Source organism: Notamacropus eugenii, chromosome 6 (genome assembly GCF_028372415.1).
Source record: "Notamacropus eugenii isolate mMacEug1 chromosome 6, mMacEug1.pri_v2, whole genome shotgun sequence".
Lineage (NCBI taxonomy): Eukaryota > Metazoa > Chordata > Mammalia > Diprotodontia > Macropodidae > Notamacropus > Notamacropus eugenii.
This window is the reverse complement of record NC_092877.1, coordinates 147,152,154-147,170,541: the sequence shown is the minus strand read 5'-3', so window position 1 is coordinate 147,170,541 and position 18,388 is coordinate 147,152,154. Positions and strand designations below refer to the sequence as shown.

The 18,388-nt window shown below is 35.8% G+C and overlaps 1 protein-coding gene across 2 annotated transcripts in view; it reads left to right on the top strand.

Moving 5' to 3' along the window:
- Positions 1-18,388, top strand: part of IQCM (IQ motif containing M) — a 522,295-nt gene that overhangs the window by 212,002 nt on the left and 291,905 nt on the right. For both annotated transcript variants that reach the window (XM_072621219.1, XM_072621220.1), the window contains one exon: positions 9,717-9,909. In XM_072621219.1, coding sequence (XP_072477320.1) covers positions 9,717-9,909 — 193 coding nt within the window. The remainder of the gene's footprint in view (positions 1-9,716; positions 9,910-18,388) is intronic.

The window sequence follows — 18,388 nt, the reverse complement described above, 5'->3', positions numbered from 1 at the left end:
CTTTTCCCTTAAGTAGGCTTCAGCCCTCTCATTTCAGTGCTCCCTTCCCCCCCTTTTTAATGATGTTTTTCTTACGTAATAATCTTGCCTTTTGTTCCCTTTTCATCCTTTATTAATCCTCAGAAGAAATTCAGTAGTGGTTTAATCATCTGTGAAAACGTGATCTTGTGTCTACATTTTCGTTATTAGAAAATTGATGTCCAATTCACCACCACGTCTAAAGAGACTATTTCTTCCTGGATTTTTCTTGTGTTACCATTCTTCTTGTGTATATTGCAATTCATATGCTAAATAGTTCACTAGAGAGGCAAGGTACAAACACTCTGATGACACCATGCTTGTCCAAGAGGATGCTCTAGCTTTAGAAAGGCATTCTTTGGTATCCACCAGTTGACATTTTTCTTCCTCTTCCTTCTAGCCAGCATGTATATTTTTTTATAGTTGCTGTTATTTAGAGTATCGAGGTGACAGTGTGATTAGAGAGCTAGACCTGGAGTCAGGAAGATCTGAATTCAAGTCTGACCTCAACTGTGTGACCCTGGGCAAGTCATTTAAGCTCCACCAGCTCCAAAATGGAGGTAGGAATAGCACTTCCCTCAGGACTGTCTGAAGACCAAATGGGACAATCATTAGAAAACATCTAGCACAGTGCCTGGCACCCTTAATAAATGTTCATCCTCTTCCTTCTTGTTCAGTTCCCATCTACCTTCAGGTGTGTTTCAGGATTGACACCCCAGGAACAAGCAGAGATAAAAGCAGCTAAATATGGGCCAGCAAACGTTCTCAGTTATCTTGGGGTTTCCTGGTAATGATACTTACATCTGCTCCTAGCTGCGTCTGCCTCTCTCACTTCCTACAGTAAGTCTGATTCTCGACTGCTTTCCTCCATTCTGCTCTTAGCTCTATCTCTGTTATAACCTGCAGATCTCTTGATCTCCTAGATTTCACATCTTGCCTCTGATTCTTCCTTTCTGTGTGACCATGGGCAAACTATTCATAACCTCCCTGAACCTCTCTTCCCTTGTCTTTCAAATAACATTTTGTAGTTTCTACCTTGTCAGACATTGTAAGTATCAAATGCCATTGGGTATGCGTAGTATTTTGTAAATTAAATACTACCTGTTGCTCTTTCAATTGCTCCTCCTATTCTGCTCTCTGGTATTTGGGCTCTGATTCATGTTGGTCAATCCCTACTTGGGCCCAAGGCTGCCCTGATCCTTCCTGTTCCTATGTGCCATGCTTGGATATCCATGATATTGTATAGAGCATTGGATCTTGTGAATACAAACCCTGCATTGCACACAATTAGCTGTGAGACCCTGAGCAGACCACTTAACTTTTCAATCTTAGTTTCCTTATCTATAAAAAAAAAGGTATGATAATATTGTCTACCTCACAGGGCTTTTGTAAGGGACAATGACATTATATATATCAGGTGCTTTGCAAGCCTTAATATGCTATATTAATGTCAGTAGTATTACTCTTCTTGTTTCCTTGGACAGGGCTAAATGCAAGACTTATTAGAATTCCTTTGGAGTTAGGGATTCTACTTATGAAAACTCATTCATCACTATATTTATTCACATGCTACATGCTTTTATTTTGATTCTCTGTCTCTCCTCCTTGTCTCAATCAATAATCTTTTATTAACAGTCTACTATGTACCGACAATTATGCTAGGCATTGAGAATACTAAAACAAAAAAATTAACTGCTCCTTGTTTTCAACAAGCTTATAGTATATCAAGGAGGGAATGTAAATAGTAAATAGTAACTAGTAGCTGTTTCTCTTTTGACCAGCAACCTGAAAGTCTTCCCCTCACAGTCTGATTTTTTTTTCCCTTATTAAAGGGGCCATCCCCTTTTAATGACTCACTCCTTAAAGAGTCCTATTCACTGAATGGGTGTTACTTCACTCAAAGTGAGAACCTGAAAAGACCTTATCCCAAAATGGTCAGGGTCTCCCACTGCATCCTGGGCCATCTCCAGATGTCCTGATGAATATCAGGCCACTGGACCCAGATGGCTCTGGAGGAGAAAGTGAGGCTGGTGACCTTACACAGCTCTCTCTCACTCAAATCCAAGTCAGCTGCAAATCATGTCATCATTACCTGATGTCATGGTCCTCTTAGAGAATGAATGACAAACACACAGTCTATCAGGGAAGATATACATATTAATGGTGTATACATATACATATATATGCATATAAAGAGTTCAATGGAAAATGAAAACAAAGTAATTTAGAGAGGGAGGGCATTATGTTTGGAGGATTGGGAAATGCTTCATGTAGAAGGTAATATGTGAGCTGTATCCTGAAGGAATAAAATAGGCAAAGGTGAGGAAGAAGAGTTTATATTTTATTTTAGAAGCAATAGGAGTCACTGGAGAGTTTTGAGTAAAGGGATGAGTCGGTTATATCTATGAGTAAGAAAAATCACTTTGGCATGTGTGTGGAGAATTGATTAGAGAGGGGAGATGAGGGTAGGCTGATCAATTGGAAGACCATTGAACGAGTCCAGGCCAAGGGTAATGAGGGCTTGAGCTAAGGTGGTGGCTAAGGTGGAAGTAGAGGATGGATACAATGATGTTATAGAGGTATAAGCAATAAAATTTGGCAGGAGATAGGACAGATGAAGAGGGGGAAAAATGTGGAGTCAAGGATAATACTTAACTTCTGAATATGGAGGATTAGAAGGATGGTGGTACTTTCAGTAGATAAGAGGAGGATGAGATCCCTTTTGGATACGTTGAATTGGAGATGTCTATGGTTCATCCAGTTTGAAATCTTCAATAGGTAATTGGTAATACTGAACTTGAGCTTAGGATATGTAGACATAGGGTTGGATGTATAGGCTATGCATATATAAAGAAAAGATAGTCACATTTAACAATTAAGAGATCATTGGTAACTTTGGAGAGAGGTTTCAGTTGATGAAGTCAAGAGGCAGATTGCAAAACCTTGGAAAGTTAGTGCAAGAGGAAGTAGAAACAATGATTGTAGACACCTTTTTTCCCTAGAATTTTGACTGAGAAAAGAAGGCGAAATGTAGGTGAAAGGTCCTGATCTAGTAAGTACACATCACTTCCTAAGTTTTAGAAACAAAAATAAAAGAGAACACAGGACTTGTTCTTAAGGAATTGACACTTAAAGGGGAAGAATTTCATGGAGAATTAGTTTAATTTGATTTTGTTCCTTTGTAGGTGATAACACTGAGGGAATAAGAATATTCTTTGAGGGGATGGAAGACATTTTCAAGTATTGGAATGTTTCTATAGGAAGGACAGCAAGAATAAATGGGCTGATTCACTAAGATGAGGGATGTGGAGGCAGGAAGGCAGGTGAAATTGTGCCCCCAAAAGCATGAAGGAGGTCATTTGTCACCTGAGAGGCTCAGACGGTAGAATAGGGCTTTTAACTATGATTGAAATACTCTTTACTCTTCCTACTGGAATGTTGAATTTCTACCCATTTCCTTTTTTAAAAAAAAAAATGTCAATCAGAACTTGGCAAATACCAGCAAATATAAACTTTCCATCCACAAAGAACAGCAGAAAAAAATTATTGCATATGAAACAATTATTCTCTGTTAGGTTCAGCTTCATCCATTATGATCCATTTGAAGTATCACCTATTCTAAGAAACTTTGAAGTCTTCGCTGATTCTTTCATTCAATTCTACCTTAGGATTTTGGCAGTTCTCTGATGGATTTAAGTACTATTTTGTACTTTAATTATCTGTGTCTGTCACATGCCTCCCTGTAAGCTCCATGAAGGGAGGCACTGTATCTTCTCCAAACTTTGTGTCTTACCTAGAGCTTAGGAGACCACTTTGCACATAGTAGAGCAGTAATTCTGGATCTTCTTTTGTGTCATGGAAGCTTTTGACCATATGGCAGAACCTCTTCTCCAAATGCTTTTAAATGCAGAAAATAAAATACCTATGATTACAAAGGAACCAAAATGAAATAGCTATAAAAATAATAGATTTTTTAAAAAAAGTTCAGGGGCCCCAGGTTAAGAACCCCTGCAGTAGAGGACAGGGACACAGAAAGGTACTTTTGGTAGGACAGCAAATTTCAGTCTGTTTCAAAATTTTGCCCAAGACTAGCCTGAATAGTCAAGAATTGCCTCAGTGACCCCAGTTCTGCTGCTAACCATATGTACAACCAAGAACACTTTGTTTAATCTCTCTAGTGCCTCAGTGACCCCAGTTCTGCTGCTAACCATATGTGCAACCAAGAACACTTTGTTTAATCTCTCTAGGCCTATTTTCTCATATAACTTAAAATAAGATATATGGCCTATGTGATCTCAAGGTCCCTTTTAATTCCTAATGTTCTTTGATTCTTAAAGATAGTGTGCTAAGGTTAATGCTATAAGTTCCTGTGTTATAAAGCATCAGGTCATGGAGTAGGGCTTAAGGGGTATAATTAGTATTGAGACAAAACTCTAATTGTTTAATAAGAATGTATTACATCCTTGAAATGGCAAAACCAATCCAGACCATGTCTGATTTGAATAGTGTTTTGCATAAGAACAGCCTTCGTTTTTCTGGGGGGTGGTGGTGGTGAGGAAGTTGGGGGTGGGATAAAGGAAGAACACAAATGTGTTTTCCTTGTTTCTGAAGTTACATTCTGAGCACGAGTCTTATCACATGCTTCTCTTCCAAGGCTGCACATGCAGGAAGCAGAAAGCCCTCAACACAGTTTGGTCATAGAACATCCAAATCACAGCAAATTGTGTCAATTAGAACAAAATTGCAAGACATTTGGACCGAGCAGTCCTGCTAGTCTAATCAGGAGATGGGCACTATTTACTTTTCTGCAATGCCCATTGGAAAAAGAGTGGGGGACGAAGGCATCACCAATCTCTTGTAATATGTTTCTGAACTTGGCATTCCTAGTTGGGTTTGTCACATATTTGCAGCTTGAAAAGTATCTGGCTTTTCCAACAGCCAAAATAAGTATCCTTTAATCACTTTCAACCCAGGAACAGATGGGCAAACAGCACTTTTATAAATGGGGCATACAAAATACTTCAGTATCAGCCAAAACTAATTAGTAGCAATATCTGAACCAAACTCTAAAACTGATCTAGTATTTAATATATAGCTTCTTCTAAGCATTAAAATCTGAAGGGAAATTCCCATTGTAGGTGTTTTGCCAAAACTAGTGTCTAAAGTTTGGACATGATTAACTTACTAATTAACTTATTTCTGTGTCTTTTTTGATGTGTAATCTTCGTTATTTTTTCTTTCTTTCTATGAAAATATTATTTGATTTGAAACTCTGATCCATAAATTTATCATATCTAAAGGGGAAAAGCCAGATTTTCCTACTGAATCTTGTCCTCTCCTTATTGTAGTGGAAAGAAAGTCACATTTGGGATTGGTACCTATTCTGCTAGTCACAACCTATGTGACCTTGGGGAAGTCCTTTCACCTTTCTGAGCCTCAGTTTCCTTATCTGTAAAATAAAAGGATTGGCTTAGATGACTTTCTGGGCCCTCCCAGCTCTCAATTTGGGTTCCTGTCATCTTTCTCAGAGATTTTTAATGTGTAGCTGAAAAGAGGTCATAGAAAACATTGCTGTTGGTCATTTAGGTGTTTTTCTTTTTAAGTTGATCTGCAAAAGATATAGAAGTCATCCACCCCTGTTTCTTTGCAGAAGTGGGTGACCATGGGTATGTGAGATATTGCACACAACATAGTATATTTTTTCATATGTTATTTAATTTTGCAGAACTTTTCTTTCTTTTTTTTCATACATTATTATAAGAGATGGGTCAGAGGTGAGAGGAATCCAGTGGAAACACTGTATATGATATACTTGTATTTGATACAAAAACATACTTGTATATGATATAAAAACAAAATATATGGATAAAATTTATGTTAAAAATTAAGAGTTACCCTGTTTGCCACTTAATTGGCCATTTATTTTCCCTTCTAAAGGCTTCTTTAAGCAGGGTGCTATGAGTCCTCTACAGATTGTTGAATGTTGAGAAATTTTATTAAAGAAAACCTCTTTTCCTATCAGATTTGTTTAAATTCCTTTTGGACAGAAAGGGCTTCATTTTTGCGTTTCCATTCCCAGTGCCTGGATTGGTGCTTAACATAGTAGGGGCTTTAAAAATACTCACTGATTGACTTAGTGACTCAAGGACAGAGGAGAGATGGAGTAATTGAAACAAAATCTTATATAGGACAAGGGAAAGGTATCTCACACTTTCTGTCTATTGTGCATTGTCTGGAGATTCTGGAATACCTGACTTTTTCTACGGGAAATCCTTCTTCCATTTGTGCCCTGGGTAGGACATTTTGTCATGATGATGAGGAACATCTTTAGCTAGAATGAATCTTGTTGTTATTCAATATATTTGTGTATATGTGTGTATATATATATATGTTGAATATGTATGCATGTGTACACATGCATACACACACACACACAATCATAAGGTTTCAGACGACAGGTTAAGAATTCCTGTTCTAAGTTAAAAGTAAACCTATATCTTTTTATTTCTTTTTGTCCCCAGGATAGCTAAAAATACTTTGATTTCTTTAAGCATTTTTTTTGCAAGTTTTTCTACTCATCCTTGATTTCAGACCCTTACTTCTATCTTTTGCACATGTTTTTTAAAATTGAGTTGTAACTGAACAGTTACCTCTTTAGACAGTTTGGTCTTTTTAGACATTCTTCTCTCTCTTCCTTTCCCTTCCCAATATTATCTTCTACTATTTTACCAGAATTATTTTCCTGAGGTCTTTCATTCCCCCTGACCTGATTTGATCCATGGTACTTTGGAAAGAGTGCTAGATCTGGAATCAAAAGATTTGAGATCGAGTGTCAGCTCTGTCACTTATTACCAGCATGGCCTTGGGTCTCAGTTTCCTCATTTGAGACATTGGAATTAAATGGTCTCTATGATTCCTTCAGTGCTGAGTATGCCATTCTGTTATACAAGACAGTCTTGTATCTGTGCTAGTTGGATAATGTGCATCTGAAATCTATTATCCATTTGTGTTTTTTCCTGTTGGCTAGATGATCTGAGTTATACTTCCGGATGTGCTGTAGCTAGCTCCTATCACCTTGTGAGGGCTGATTGCTAAGTTTTCAGTATGAACATCTGTACCTCTGAATTGGAAAATGTTGCAAATCAGGGCTTGATTTATTGTTTTATTGACTGAATAGACTTAATAAAATTATGGAGAAAATGCTAATGCTGCATATTGAACTTCAAAATATGTCATGAAACCTTTTTTCCCTCCAGAGAGCCAGTTGTTGAACATATACCCTGCCTGAAGCCTGGGTTATTTCTCTTCCATGATAACTGTATGCACTTTGTTCTTCCATCTGTTTATTCTTGTTGAAGTATTTTTTACCTTGTTTTTTCCTCTCAGATTTGTGAATTTTCATGTCTGAATTTTCTTCACAAATAGCACAACTCTATCTTAATTCAATTTAAAAAATTTGCTAAGCACCTATTGTGTAAGAGGAATCCCTACTGTGTTATTGGAATGCATTTCTCTCATAAAACAGGAGAGATGAGTTCAATAAGTCTTGTTATGACATAACCTTTAAAATTTAATATTTTTATTATGAACTTAACAAAAAAGAACATTTCAATATGCAAAGAAAAAAAACTTTTAACTTTTATTATGCATATGTTTTCTCCAATTAAGTTTTTAAAAGATGATTCAAATTTAACAAAGCAGTTTCCACACTGTTCTGATTTTCTGTGTCCCTTTTTGAACTTTCTTCTGTTTCCTTCTATGTATTTTTAAATTATTCATTGATGTGCTTTTCTTTGTCTTCTTCCATTTTTAGTATGACTATCACTACTCTTTCCTTCTCGTATCTTCCTGCTCTCTAAAAAAGTCTTTATTAGTAAAAAAATAAAATAAAATAAAGGATAATTGCATATGACAAATCCATACCTTGGCCATGTCTGAAAACATTTATCTTATTTTATATTTCAGTCCACCAGTTCTTTACCCAGATGTGGGAAGCTTATTCAGTCTTCAGTGTCTTGTGGTTGGTTGTACTGATCATAGTTCTTAAGGCTTTTGCAGATATTTCTCTTTGTACTGTTTTAATTATTTTACAACCTTTTATCTTGGTTTTTCCTAATTCACTCTGCATCAGTTCATACAAATCTTCCCAGTTTTCTTTGAGTGTGTCTCTTTAATAATTTCTTAAAACTCAGTGTTATTAGATGATATTTGTACACCATAATATGTTCAGTTATTCCCCAGTTGATGGCTACCTACTTTGTTTACAACTCTTTGCTGCAACAAAAAAAGGGCTGCTAAAAATATTTTTTACATAAAGGTTTTTATCCTCCACTCTTATCTGGATGTAAGCCAAGTAGTGGTATCATTGGATCAAAAAGTATAACTAATTTGGTTACTGTTTGGGTATGTTTTCCAGAGTGTTTGGACCATGTTACAGCTCCATCAGTGATGTATTACTGTGCCCATCCTTCCATAGCCCTTCTAACAATTGCTAGTTTCCCTTGTTTTGGGTTATCTTTCCCAAGTGGATGAGTGTGAGGTACCGTCCTCATATTACTTCTAAATATTTATTTCATAATTTTATATTTTATATGTTTATATATTTTGATATAATATAAATAAATATTTAGAAATAATATGAGGATGGGTACCTTACCCATCTTCACCATATATGTAGGGTGTGTGTGTGTGTGTGTGTCATTTGGAACATTTCTCCTTATGGTAATTGACAGCCTGCCTTTTTCTTTTGTGACCCATCTGTTCACATCCCTTTGACCATTTATCTAATGAATAAAAGCTCTGATTCTTACATATTTTATCAATTCCACATACACACATATACTTTTACTGCACACACATACATATATGTTACATATAGGTAATTGTTTAACCTGTCAGAGCTCTAGATAACTCAAACAGAGAAGGTGCCTCTCTGCATTGGTATAAGGAGTATTCTCATCTGGGTGTCCCCTGAAATAATGAAAGTAAAATTCATATTCCTACCCCTTGAATATCAGACCTTTATCAGATAAATTTGCTGCAGAGGTCCCGCCCTCCCCTTGCAGTTAGTTATTTCCTTTCTTATTTTAACTACATTGATTTTGTTTGTGGACTTAACATTCGTCTTCTTTTGGACAATGAGACTGTCTAGCCTTCTTCCTGATATATCTAAGGATCTGCAGAATCTACCTTCAGGGTAGAAGTAAATGAAGAAGAAAAAAAAGTCTCATTGAATGCCAGAATAATTAATTACACATTTCTTTTATAGAAGACTTAAATGGATAACAGGCAATATTGCTATGTCCATTATACCCATAATTTTAAATCACTAAAACTTATTTATATACATAGATTTTAATGTAATAGTAATAATGATAATAAATGTATATAGTACTTGCTACGTTTCAGGCAATGTGCTAAGTGCTTTACAAATATTATCTCCTTGGAGCCTCACAACAACCCTGGGAGGTAGGGGTTATCTTCATTTCCCAGATTAGAGACTGAGGCAGAGAGGTTAGAGTGACTTGCCCTGGGTCACATAGCTAAGTGAATGTCTGAGACTGCATTTGAAGTTAGGTCTTCCTGACTTCAGACCCCAGTGCTCCGTCGTTTGTCTATTGTTATATACTTATGTAAGTATACTTAGATACTTACCTGAAAAAGAAAAGAAACCAAAACCTTTCCATTTTTATTTCTAGGACTAGATCTCTTGGCTATAATGCTGAGGTCGAGAGAATTGGGCCACACTTTGACATCTATCATGCCTTTCAACATCAGCTTGGAAAGCGCAAAGACAAAATGAGCAGAAAGATCCTGAAAGCGATCATCTTGATTCAGGGCGTGGTTAGGGGATGGCTTGAACGGAGGCGGCTGGCCAGAGTGATAGCCAAGGTAATGCCTATGTTTAAGGTCTTTCAAACCAGGTCTGTTAACATTTTGAAAGAGTTGCTTAAACATTCCTTCTGTGCACTTTTTAAGTTTAATATTAGCTGGATGAGATATTCAGCTACGAGTAGACTATGGATGAAGATAACAGAAACCCCTTGAGAACGAGGTTATTTAATTTTTGCCTTTTCTATTACTGGCACTCATCGTGCGACCTTGTACTTAGTAGGTACTCAATAAACTAATTCCTTCCTTCAGGTAGTGCTCAGCGTAATACCTGGCACAGAAGAAATCTAAATAAATGTTGTTGCTCAGTTGTTTAGTCACGCCCAATGCTTCATGACCCCATAATGCTTCATGACCCCGTGGACCATACTGTCCATGAGATTTTCTTGACAAGGATGCTGGAGTGATTTGCCATTTCCTCTTCTAGTGGATTAAGGCAAACAGAGGTTAGCTGACTTGTCCAGGGTCACAAAGCTAGTAAGTGTCTGAGGTCAGATTTGAACTCAGGTAATCCTGACTCCAGACCTCGTGCTCTATCCACTGGGCCACTTAATTGCTAAATACCCTTTAATAATAATATATAATAATCATATCTAATATATGATGATATATAATAATAAATTACCATTTAGTCAATATTTATTAAGTGCCTATAGTATTCTTTAATTTCTTAGCGATTATAGCATTTCAAGATTCATAATTATGAGAACATTCACGTTGACTCCTTGGGTTTTTGTATCATGGAGCACCTTGGGAACACTGAAAACATCATATGATTTCCCAAATAAAGTTCAATAGATTTTCTTTCTCCTTTTCAGCTCTGGGCTCAGCTCATAGTTCAAATACAGTGTCTGTCTTAGACATATGTAGCTAGCAACAAACTTAATAGACTTGGTGTCCAAAGTTATGGCATAATCTGGGAAATCGCTCCATCTGGAACAATATTCTCTACACTGGAATTCCCCAAACCTCCCTTCCCCCAATCCTGGGGAAGTTATTCTACTCACCTTAGGAACGAACTCCTACCTGGAGGCTGATCTTTCTTGATTGGTGAGTGATTGAATATTATTTTACTTAGCCCATTATATTTAGCTAGCCTCAGACTAAACTTGATTTAATATCCCACGTTGTAATCTCACTTAAAATTTAAAAAAAATCACATGCTCATTTTCTTTGCAGTTCCATTGGTCAGGGATTTTATTTGATTCTAATAAAGGCACAAAAGATAGTCCTTGTTGGAAGCGAACCATTAAGATTGGATTTGGCTCTAAGGTAGAATTCTTCCCCTCCCTCCCTCCCTCCTTCCCTTCCTTCCTTCCTTCCTTCCTTCCTTCCTTCCTTCCTTCCTTCCTTCCTTCCTTCCTTCCTTCCTTCCTTCCTTCCTTCCTTTTTTCCTTCCTTCTTGTCATAATCAATATACAATAAAAACATTTAATTTTGTCTTCTTTATACTTTTTAGACAATTGTGTGCCTGCAAAGATTTAGTCTGCTATATTTAAACATTTAGGGGTAGCTAAGTGGCGTAGTGGATGGAATACCAGACTTGGAGCCAGTAAGACTCATCTTCTTGAGTTCCGATGTGGCCTTTGACATTTACTAGCTGTATGATCCCGGGCAAGTCGCTTAACCCTGTTTGCCTCAGCTTGCTCATCTGTAAAATGAACTGGAGAAGGAAGTGGCAAACCACTCTAGTATCTCTGATAAAAAAATCGAAAAAGAGATTGTGAAGGACATGACTGAAAATGACTGAACAACAATATAAACATTTATAAAGGCTTCTTTGCCCCCTCATGTACATCGAGGATAGCTTTGATATAGATGTACACCATTCTCATACAGAATTAATGAAGATAAGAAAACAGACATCTGGCTTGGTAGTTGTTCATATTCTTTTTAGGGTATTAACATTGTCCATGATTTTTCCATTCTTCTATTCATTCATTTATTATTTATTTTTTAATTTAATAAATAGGTATATCACCTGAAAGTGAGATAAATAAATTTAATTTTAATTTTTATTCATTTCTTAAATTTATTATTTAATTTATCATGTATTTATTTTATCTTCTCCCTGAGATACTTTAAAAAATAATTCCTCAATGCTTTCAAGATAGTTTTGTTTCCAGGAAAGATTTTCTTGGTATAATTTCAGTTTAGCCTACTTGTTCTTTCAGGCTTAGTCTTTCTAAATGCCATTTCTGTTCTTTCATATAGCACTTCAGAGACTGACATTTTTCTCAAGACAATGAGGAAGTTCTTCAGTCACCAATAATTAAAATAGATTACTGTAAAAATATTAACAGATTTATTCCTTTTTAGATCTAGTGATTGTCTTCTTACTAGTTTCACCTCTAAATGCCTTTGGGATAGTGTGGTTCATTTAAGCCTCGTGCAAAAATTTCTACAAATTCTTTTTTCTTTTGTGGTTTTTTATCCTTTTAGAGGACAGCATTGCTCATGATCTTCCACCATCCTCCTTCATAATATTTTACAAATAAGTTTGTGTATTCTTGCTGTTTCCATTTGCTAGGCAAAGAGTTAAAGTGATTGTTGGCTATGGAAGTTTCTAAGCTCTTTTGGCCTCCTTTTTGTGATCACTTCTTTATACTGGTTAACTTTTCATCTTTGATTTTTTCTGCTTCCCACTTGTTAGCATTAATGCCTTATTCATCATACAGGTCCTAGTATTACACACACACACACACACACACACACACACACGCACGCACACATTTCCACACATATATCAGTGTATGTATGTGTACATACATATGTATATGTATCTGTGGGTATATACGTGTATATATACATATACTGTATATGTCTATCTGTCTGTCTATTTAAATAATTCAACTTTATACAATTTCAGAGGTAAGCTCTATTTTGTGCTTTACATCAACTTTACCAGGATATTCTGGCTTTAGAATCTGGTGAGATATCTAAATTAACTCACCATGAAATATTTCATGACATTTTTCTTTACTTGACTACTCTTTTCTCCAAGGTGGTTTTAAATGCATCCTTCATAGAAACAAAGAAAGAAGTTGACTTGAAAGCTCATGGAGAAAAACCTTTTATTAGCATCAAAAACACTGTCAACATTGCTTTGCTTTTTCTGCTCTTTTTTTCTTTTATACATATACTTGTGGTCTACATCAGGTTTTTGGTTCAAATCTAATCAATCAAAGAATAAAGATTTATTAATTGCTGACTAAAATGCCAAGTTCAAAACCTTGATCAATTTCTTTTTAAGAAGTGAGTGATGGGGAAAGTCTTTCCCACTTGCTAAGCCTTATCTAGGTATCTCTGCAGAAGTTCTTAACCTAGGTCAATGAACTTACTTTATGTATTTATATATAAATACTATAGATTAATTATATTCAACATGATTGGCTTCCTTTAAAACTGTATGGTTTTAAAAATTTTTTACTGACTTAAAAAACCCTAAGAGGGCTCCATAGGTTTCATCAGATTTCCAAACAGGTCTATGACAGAAAAATGGTGAAGACTGTCTGACCCAGAGTCTTTAACATTTTATGAAAGTGGTATAAAGAACAGTTTCAAAGTTTTAACATGCACTTAGACTAATAGACTAATTCCTTAATTTTCTCATGCGGGAGAGATGGTATCACTCTCAACATCACCTGTTTGTCTCACCTCCTTTCATCATTATAATATCTTTTTACTTTATTTCATTTTTTAAAACAAAAGTGATTTAAGATTTGATTGCCTTTTTTTTTTTTTTTTTGGTGATTGGAGTTTTCTCACATAAACTATTGCCTTAAATTTTTCATTGATTTCTTAACGGTTTTTTGTGGCCCCTTTAGTACAAAAATTCTTATAATCTTGGTAATGAGGTTGAAGTTGTGCCTTGTTTGGCTCCAAAGTTTATGGAAGGGGAGTTAATAGTGTCTGACTCAGTTGCCATAGTCTTTACCACTGGGTTCTCATAAGTAGTCAAATCCTGTAATAACCAAATCATTTTTATCTTCAAGTACACCATGGGTTGAATTATGTCAATTTAATTTAATATTCAATTTAAAAAGTAGATGTGGTCCTTGTTTTCATGGAGCTTATAATGTAATAGGGAAGATAAGACACATCCATAAATAAATGTAATAAAACTTGAATATAATAACTGCGTGAGACATACAAACAAATTGTCAGGAAGTTCAGAGGAAGGAGCGATCACTTTCTATTCGGAAGGTCAGGAAAGACTTTACAAAGGAGACAACGTTTACTTGACTTTTGTAGGAAAGGTAGAGTTTTTCTATTCTGTACATAGTTTCAGTAATCTTATTTACTACCGTAGTTTCAAATATCACCTTTCTAAAGATGACAATTGAATTTTTATATCTGATTCTGTTCTCTTTTCTGAATTAGTTCTATATCTTCAATTCTGCCAGATGCCTCTACATAGGTGACTTATTGCTATCTCAAATTCAATACGTCTAAAAGTGAAATTGGTAATAATTTTCCCTAAAACATGACCTTCTCCTCCTAATTTGCTGATTTCTTATGGCACTATCATCTATCCATTTTCCCTGAGTTTTCTCCTTTATCTCAGAATCACCTTTGATTCTTATTATTGAAAGAAAAGTCTTTTTTAAATGAACTTAATCATCAACAAACATAAACAATTTAATATGTAAAGAAAAACAGACAAGAAGATTAAACATATATGTAGTGAGACTCTAACCTCAACTCTCAGATGCAGGCTGACTAAACCAGGCTTCTAGAGTATGCTTGAGATACTGAGGGTAACCTTCTTAAATGCTATAAGATGGAACACTCATTCCAGTGGGGTTCCCACCAATGTTAACCTACAGTGATTGGCATCCCAGTTCAGTTTGACTAATCAATATCTATTAGGTCTTACAAAGTGGTATTTGCCTGGAAAGTAGAGAAAAATCACAAGTAGAATAACAAAATAATAATATAGTACCTATCTTCAAAGGTTTTTGTGAGGATCAAATGAGATAATAATTTTGAAGCACTTAGCATAGTGCCTAGCACATAGTAAGTGCTATTTCAATGTAAACTATTATTATTGGTAATAATAAATATAGCATGTTATTTTCTGAGTTGAGTGCTGAATTTCAGGATCCTCTATGGTGTTTCAGGACAGAATACGAAGTACCTCAGTCTGAGGCTGTCCTCACTCAGAGAAGTTTTGATCAGGTGTTTTCATTTGTCTTTCACTTTCATAAAGGACCAATGACATCATGGGGTAATGTATTAACATGAGTTTGCATTCATTAAAATTAAAATTAATTAAATTGCATTTAAGTGAAGCAGAGTTGTAAAGTTGTCAGTCTTACTCTCTCTTCTGCTGCTTTCCTCAGTTCCAAAGTTTCCATTGCTGGTTTTCTGACTAATCATGGGATCTTTTAGAGTAGCTTTCTATTCTCACTCCCTCTGTATGCAAAGCCTTGCCTCTGGTCATGCCAAGTGAGAACAGCAAATGATGGCCATGGAGTTACCTCTAGGCTCTGTATCATGTCTGTGGGCTTGGGCTGCATTTTTGTGCATTCGTGGGGTACACGAAATCATCATTGTTTCTAATCTGATTTCTTGATCATTCTGCAATCTATTACAATTTTTAGCTTTTTGTTTGGAGTAGCTACTTGAGAGCTAGGCTGCCTGCCTCTGCTCAGACAACCATTTTAAGCTGCCATTTAATCATACTAGCAAAAGTCTTCTTCAGCTTTCTCATAGCACTTTCTCTGGATCTTTGTACTTATCACATCCCCCCGCCTTCACCCCCTTGTATCACGTTTAGAAACCTTGTTTTTCCTATTGTATGATAAGCTCCTTAAAGGCAAGAACTATTTTTTTTTAAAATTTGTATTCCCAGTGTTTGACATAGACTTTGAACATGGGAAAATCTCATTTCCCAATGATAATTACTATTATTTTTTTCTATACAGTAAATTATTTAATCTTTTATAATTAAATCTGTTTATTTCCTGAATATGACTGAAAATTAACTGAATTTTAAAAATTAATCAAGATGAATGGAAATGTTTACTGAATATATGACTTATGAATAAACAAAATAATAAATAGACATATTTACAAGATTTGTATTGTGCAAAGAACATAGTCAGAGCTACTTCAAACCTTTACTATAACATAACATCATGATGACTTTTCACTTGTGAAATACCATCCCAAACTATTGGACTTTCTTTCAAGATACCAAGTAAAGGTGTTCTTTTTTTTATTATCAAAAACCTTCACAAGATAAAGATGAAAACAACTTCATTAGAAAATCTCTCTCTCCTTTCTGTCTTTGATAGCTTCTCTTCTTCAAGAAGAGGAAGCATCTTTTCAACTTTCTCAAGTCAACACTTTTAATAGTTCCTTTCTACAGCTTATGTCATAGATTCCTCTAGATGAGAAGTCAAAAAGACACAGTTTTTCTCTGACTCCATAGGGACAAGCACTTCAAAGTGAGATATTTTTCAACTCTTTCTAGAAAAACTGCTAGCAATAACTGGTTTTCCCTTCAACATCCCATTTGACTCTTAAAAATACAGTATATACAGACTCTGAGAGAGAGTCATTGGAAACAGGAGTTATACACATAGCAGACACTCTTTGAGAGTACATCTTCTTTCACTGCATTTGTATCCCCAGCACCTAGTACACAGTAGGCACTTAATAAATGTTTGTTGATTAAACGACTGAGAGGCACTTCAAATACATCTTTCTCCTCAACGTACTTTACTTTTCAGCTAAACTATTTACTTCTTTTTCTTTTAACTTTGCATTCTGTGCCTTTGTATGGGATGTTATGCATCCCTGGAATATACTCCTTGCTCACCAATAGAACTCTTAGATTCCTTCAAGGCTCAACTTACATACCACCTCCTCCATGGAAGATTTTACTGATCCTCTAATTGATGCTATCTCCTCCCTCAAAGTTCCTAGTCTTCATTTACCCTATATACAATTATATATACCTTCAATAGAATATAAACTCCTTGAGGAAAGAAGCTATCTTGCACTTTTTTTCCCCTTTTTTTTCTCTCCAGTGCCTTGGAATTGGAACATGCATGTAATAGGTATTTGTACTGATAATGCATTTTTGCTTATGGTTAATATAATTTTGCTTCTTAATGGAAGATCTTTCCCATCCATTAAGAGACCCATGTGACCTGCCTAAATCACCTGGATTTGGGAGAGCAAAGTATGACTCTATTTGTTCCAGGATCCATGGCCATTTAGATTTTAAGGGTGGAGTATAATGGCAAGCAAAGTAGGATCTTTTACTGTTTTTGTTTTAGTGTAATCAAGTGCCTCTGATTGAATGATGTGATTAACGAAGTTCTTCCCTACCCATTAATGGGCCTGGGAAGATTTGTAGGAAGGCCCATACCTTTGGTTAATGAGGCACTGATTCTCAAGGGTTGTGATGCCTTCTGGTTCTGAAAAATGTATAAATACTCTGAGGTAAGGTTTTATTTTGGGGCTTACGAATTGGAAGTGTTTTGTTTGACCAGACTCTGGGCAGCTGCTAAGGAGCCCCCCAACCCCTTTGAAAACCTAGATATTAGTGCTTCTCTCTCTGGTAACTATGTATGGTCAGACAGTTATCTGTCTGTTGATCTGTGTATTGCTTATGTCAGGCAGCTAGAAGTACTGTTTGTTGATTTTGATTTTTCTTTATTTTCTTTGATGTTCAGGGTGCTGACTTTTTTCCCTGAACTAAGTAAATGGTACATGTGCTTGATTAAAGTGATTGTTGATCCCTCAAAAGTTGCCTTTCTTTTTAGAAAAAGATCAAAGAACTTGTCATAGTAGACCCTCCTGTGATGTCGGGGTCCTTGCTTTTACAATATATAATAAGTATTCATTGAACATTAGATGGAGGGAGTGTGTGTGTGTGTGTGTGTGTGTGTGTGTGTGTGTGTATGTGTGTGTGTGTGTGTGTGTGTGTGGCAATTTTGATATTGCATGAGAAAAGACTAGGGAACATTTTAATAGCTTATCTCAATGGAACTCCAGTCTCCCAATAGTTCATTTCATTTTTCCATGCTGTTAATGATCCCACATCATTTTCAACCTAGTACCTTATTAAAGGAACTTTCCTGGACTTCTTCCCTGTAACAGATATTCCTGAATGGTGGAGGTGTGGGGAAGGTGATTGATGGGAATTTATTCTGCAGACATTATTGAGCAAATATTATGTTCCAATGGATAGAGCACTGGAAGTGGGAGTCAGGAAGACCTGAGTTCAAATCTTGCTTCAGATCCAGGGCAAATTGCTTAATTTTTATTTGTAATAGTTTTTTCATCTATAAAAACAGATATTATAATAGCATCTACTTTCCAGGGCTGGTATAAGAACAGGAAGTTGTGATGGAAAGTCCTGGTCTTGAATTACAAAATCTTCCCAAACACCTGTCCTTTCTTCTCCACATGAAAGGACAAGTAATGACCTTTAGAGATAGACACCTGTAGTAGTCATACC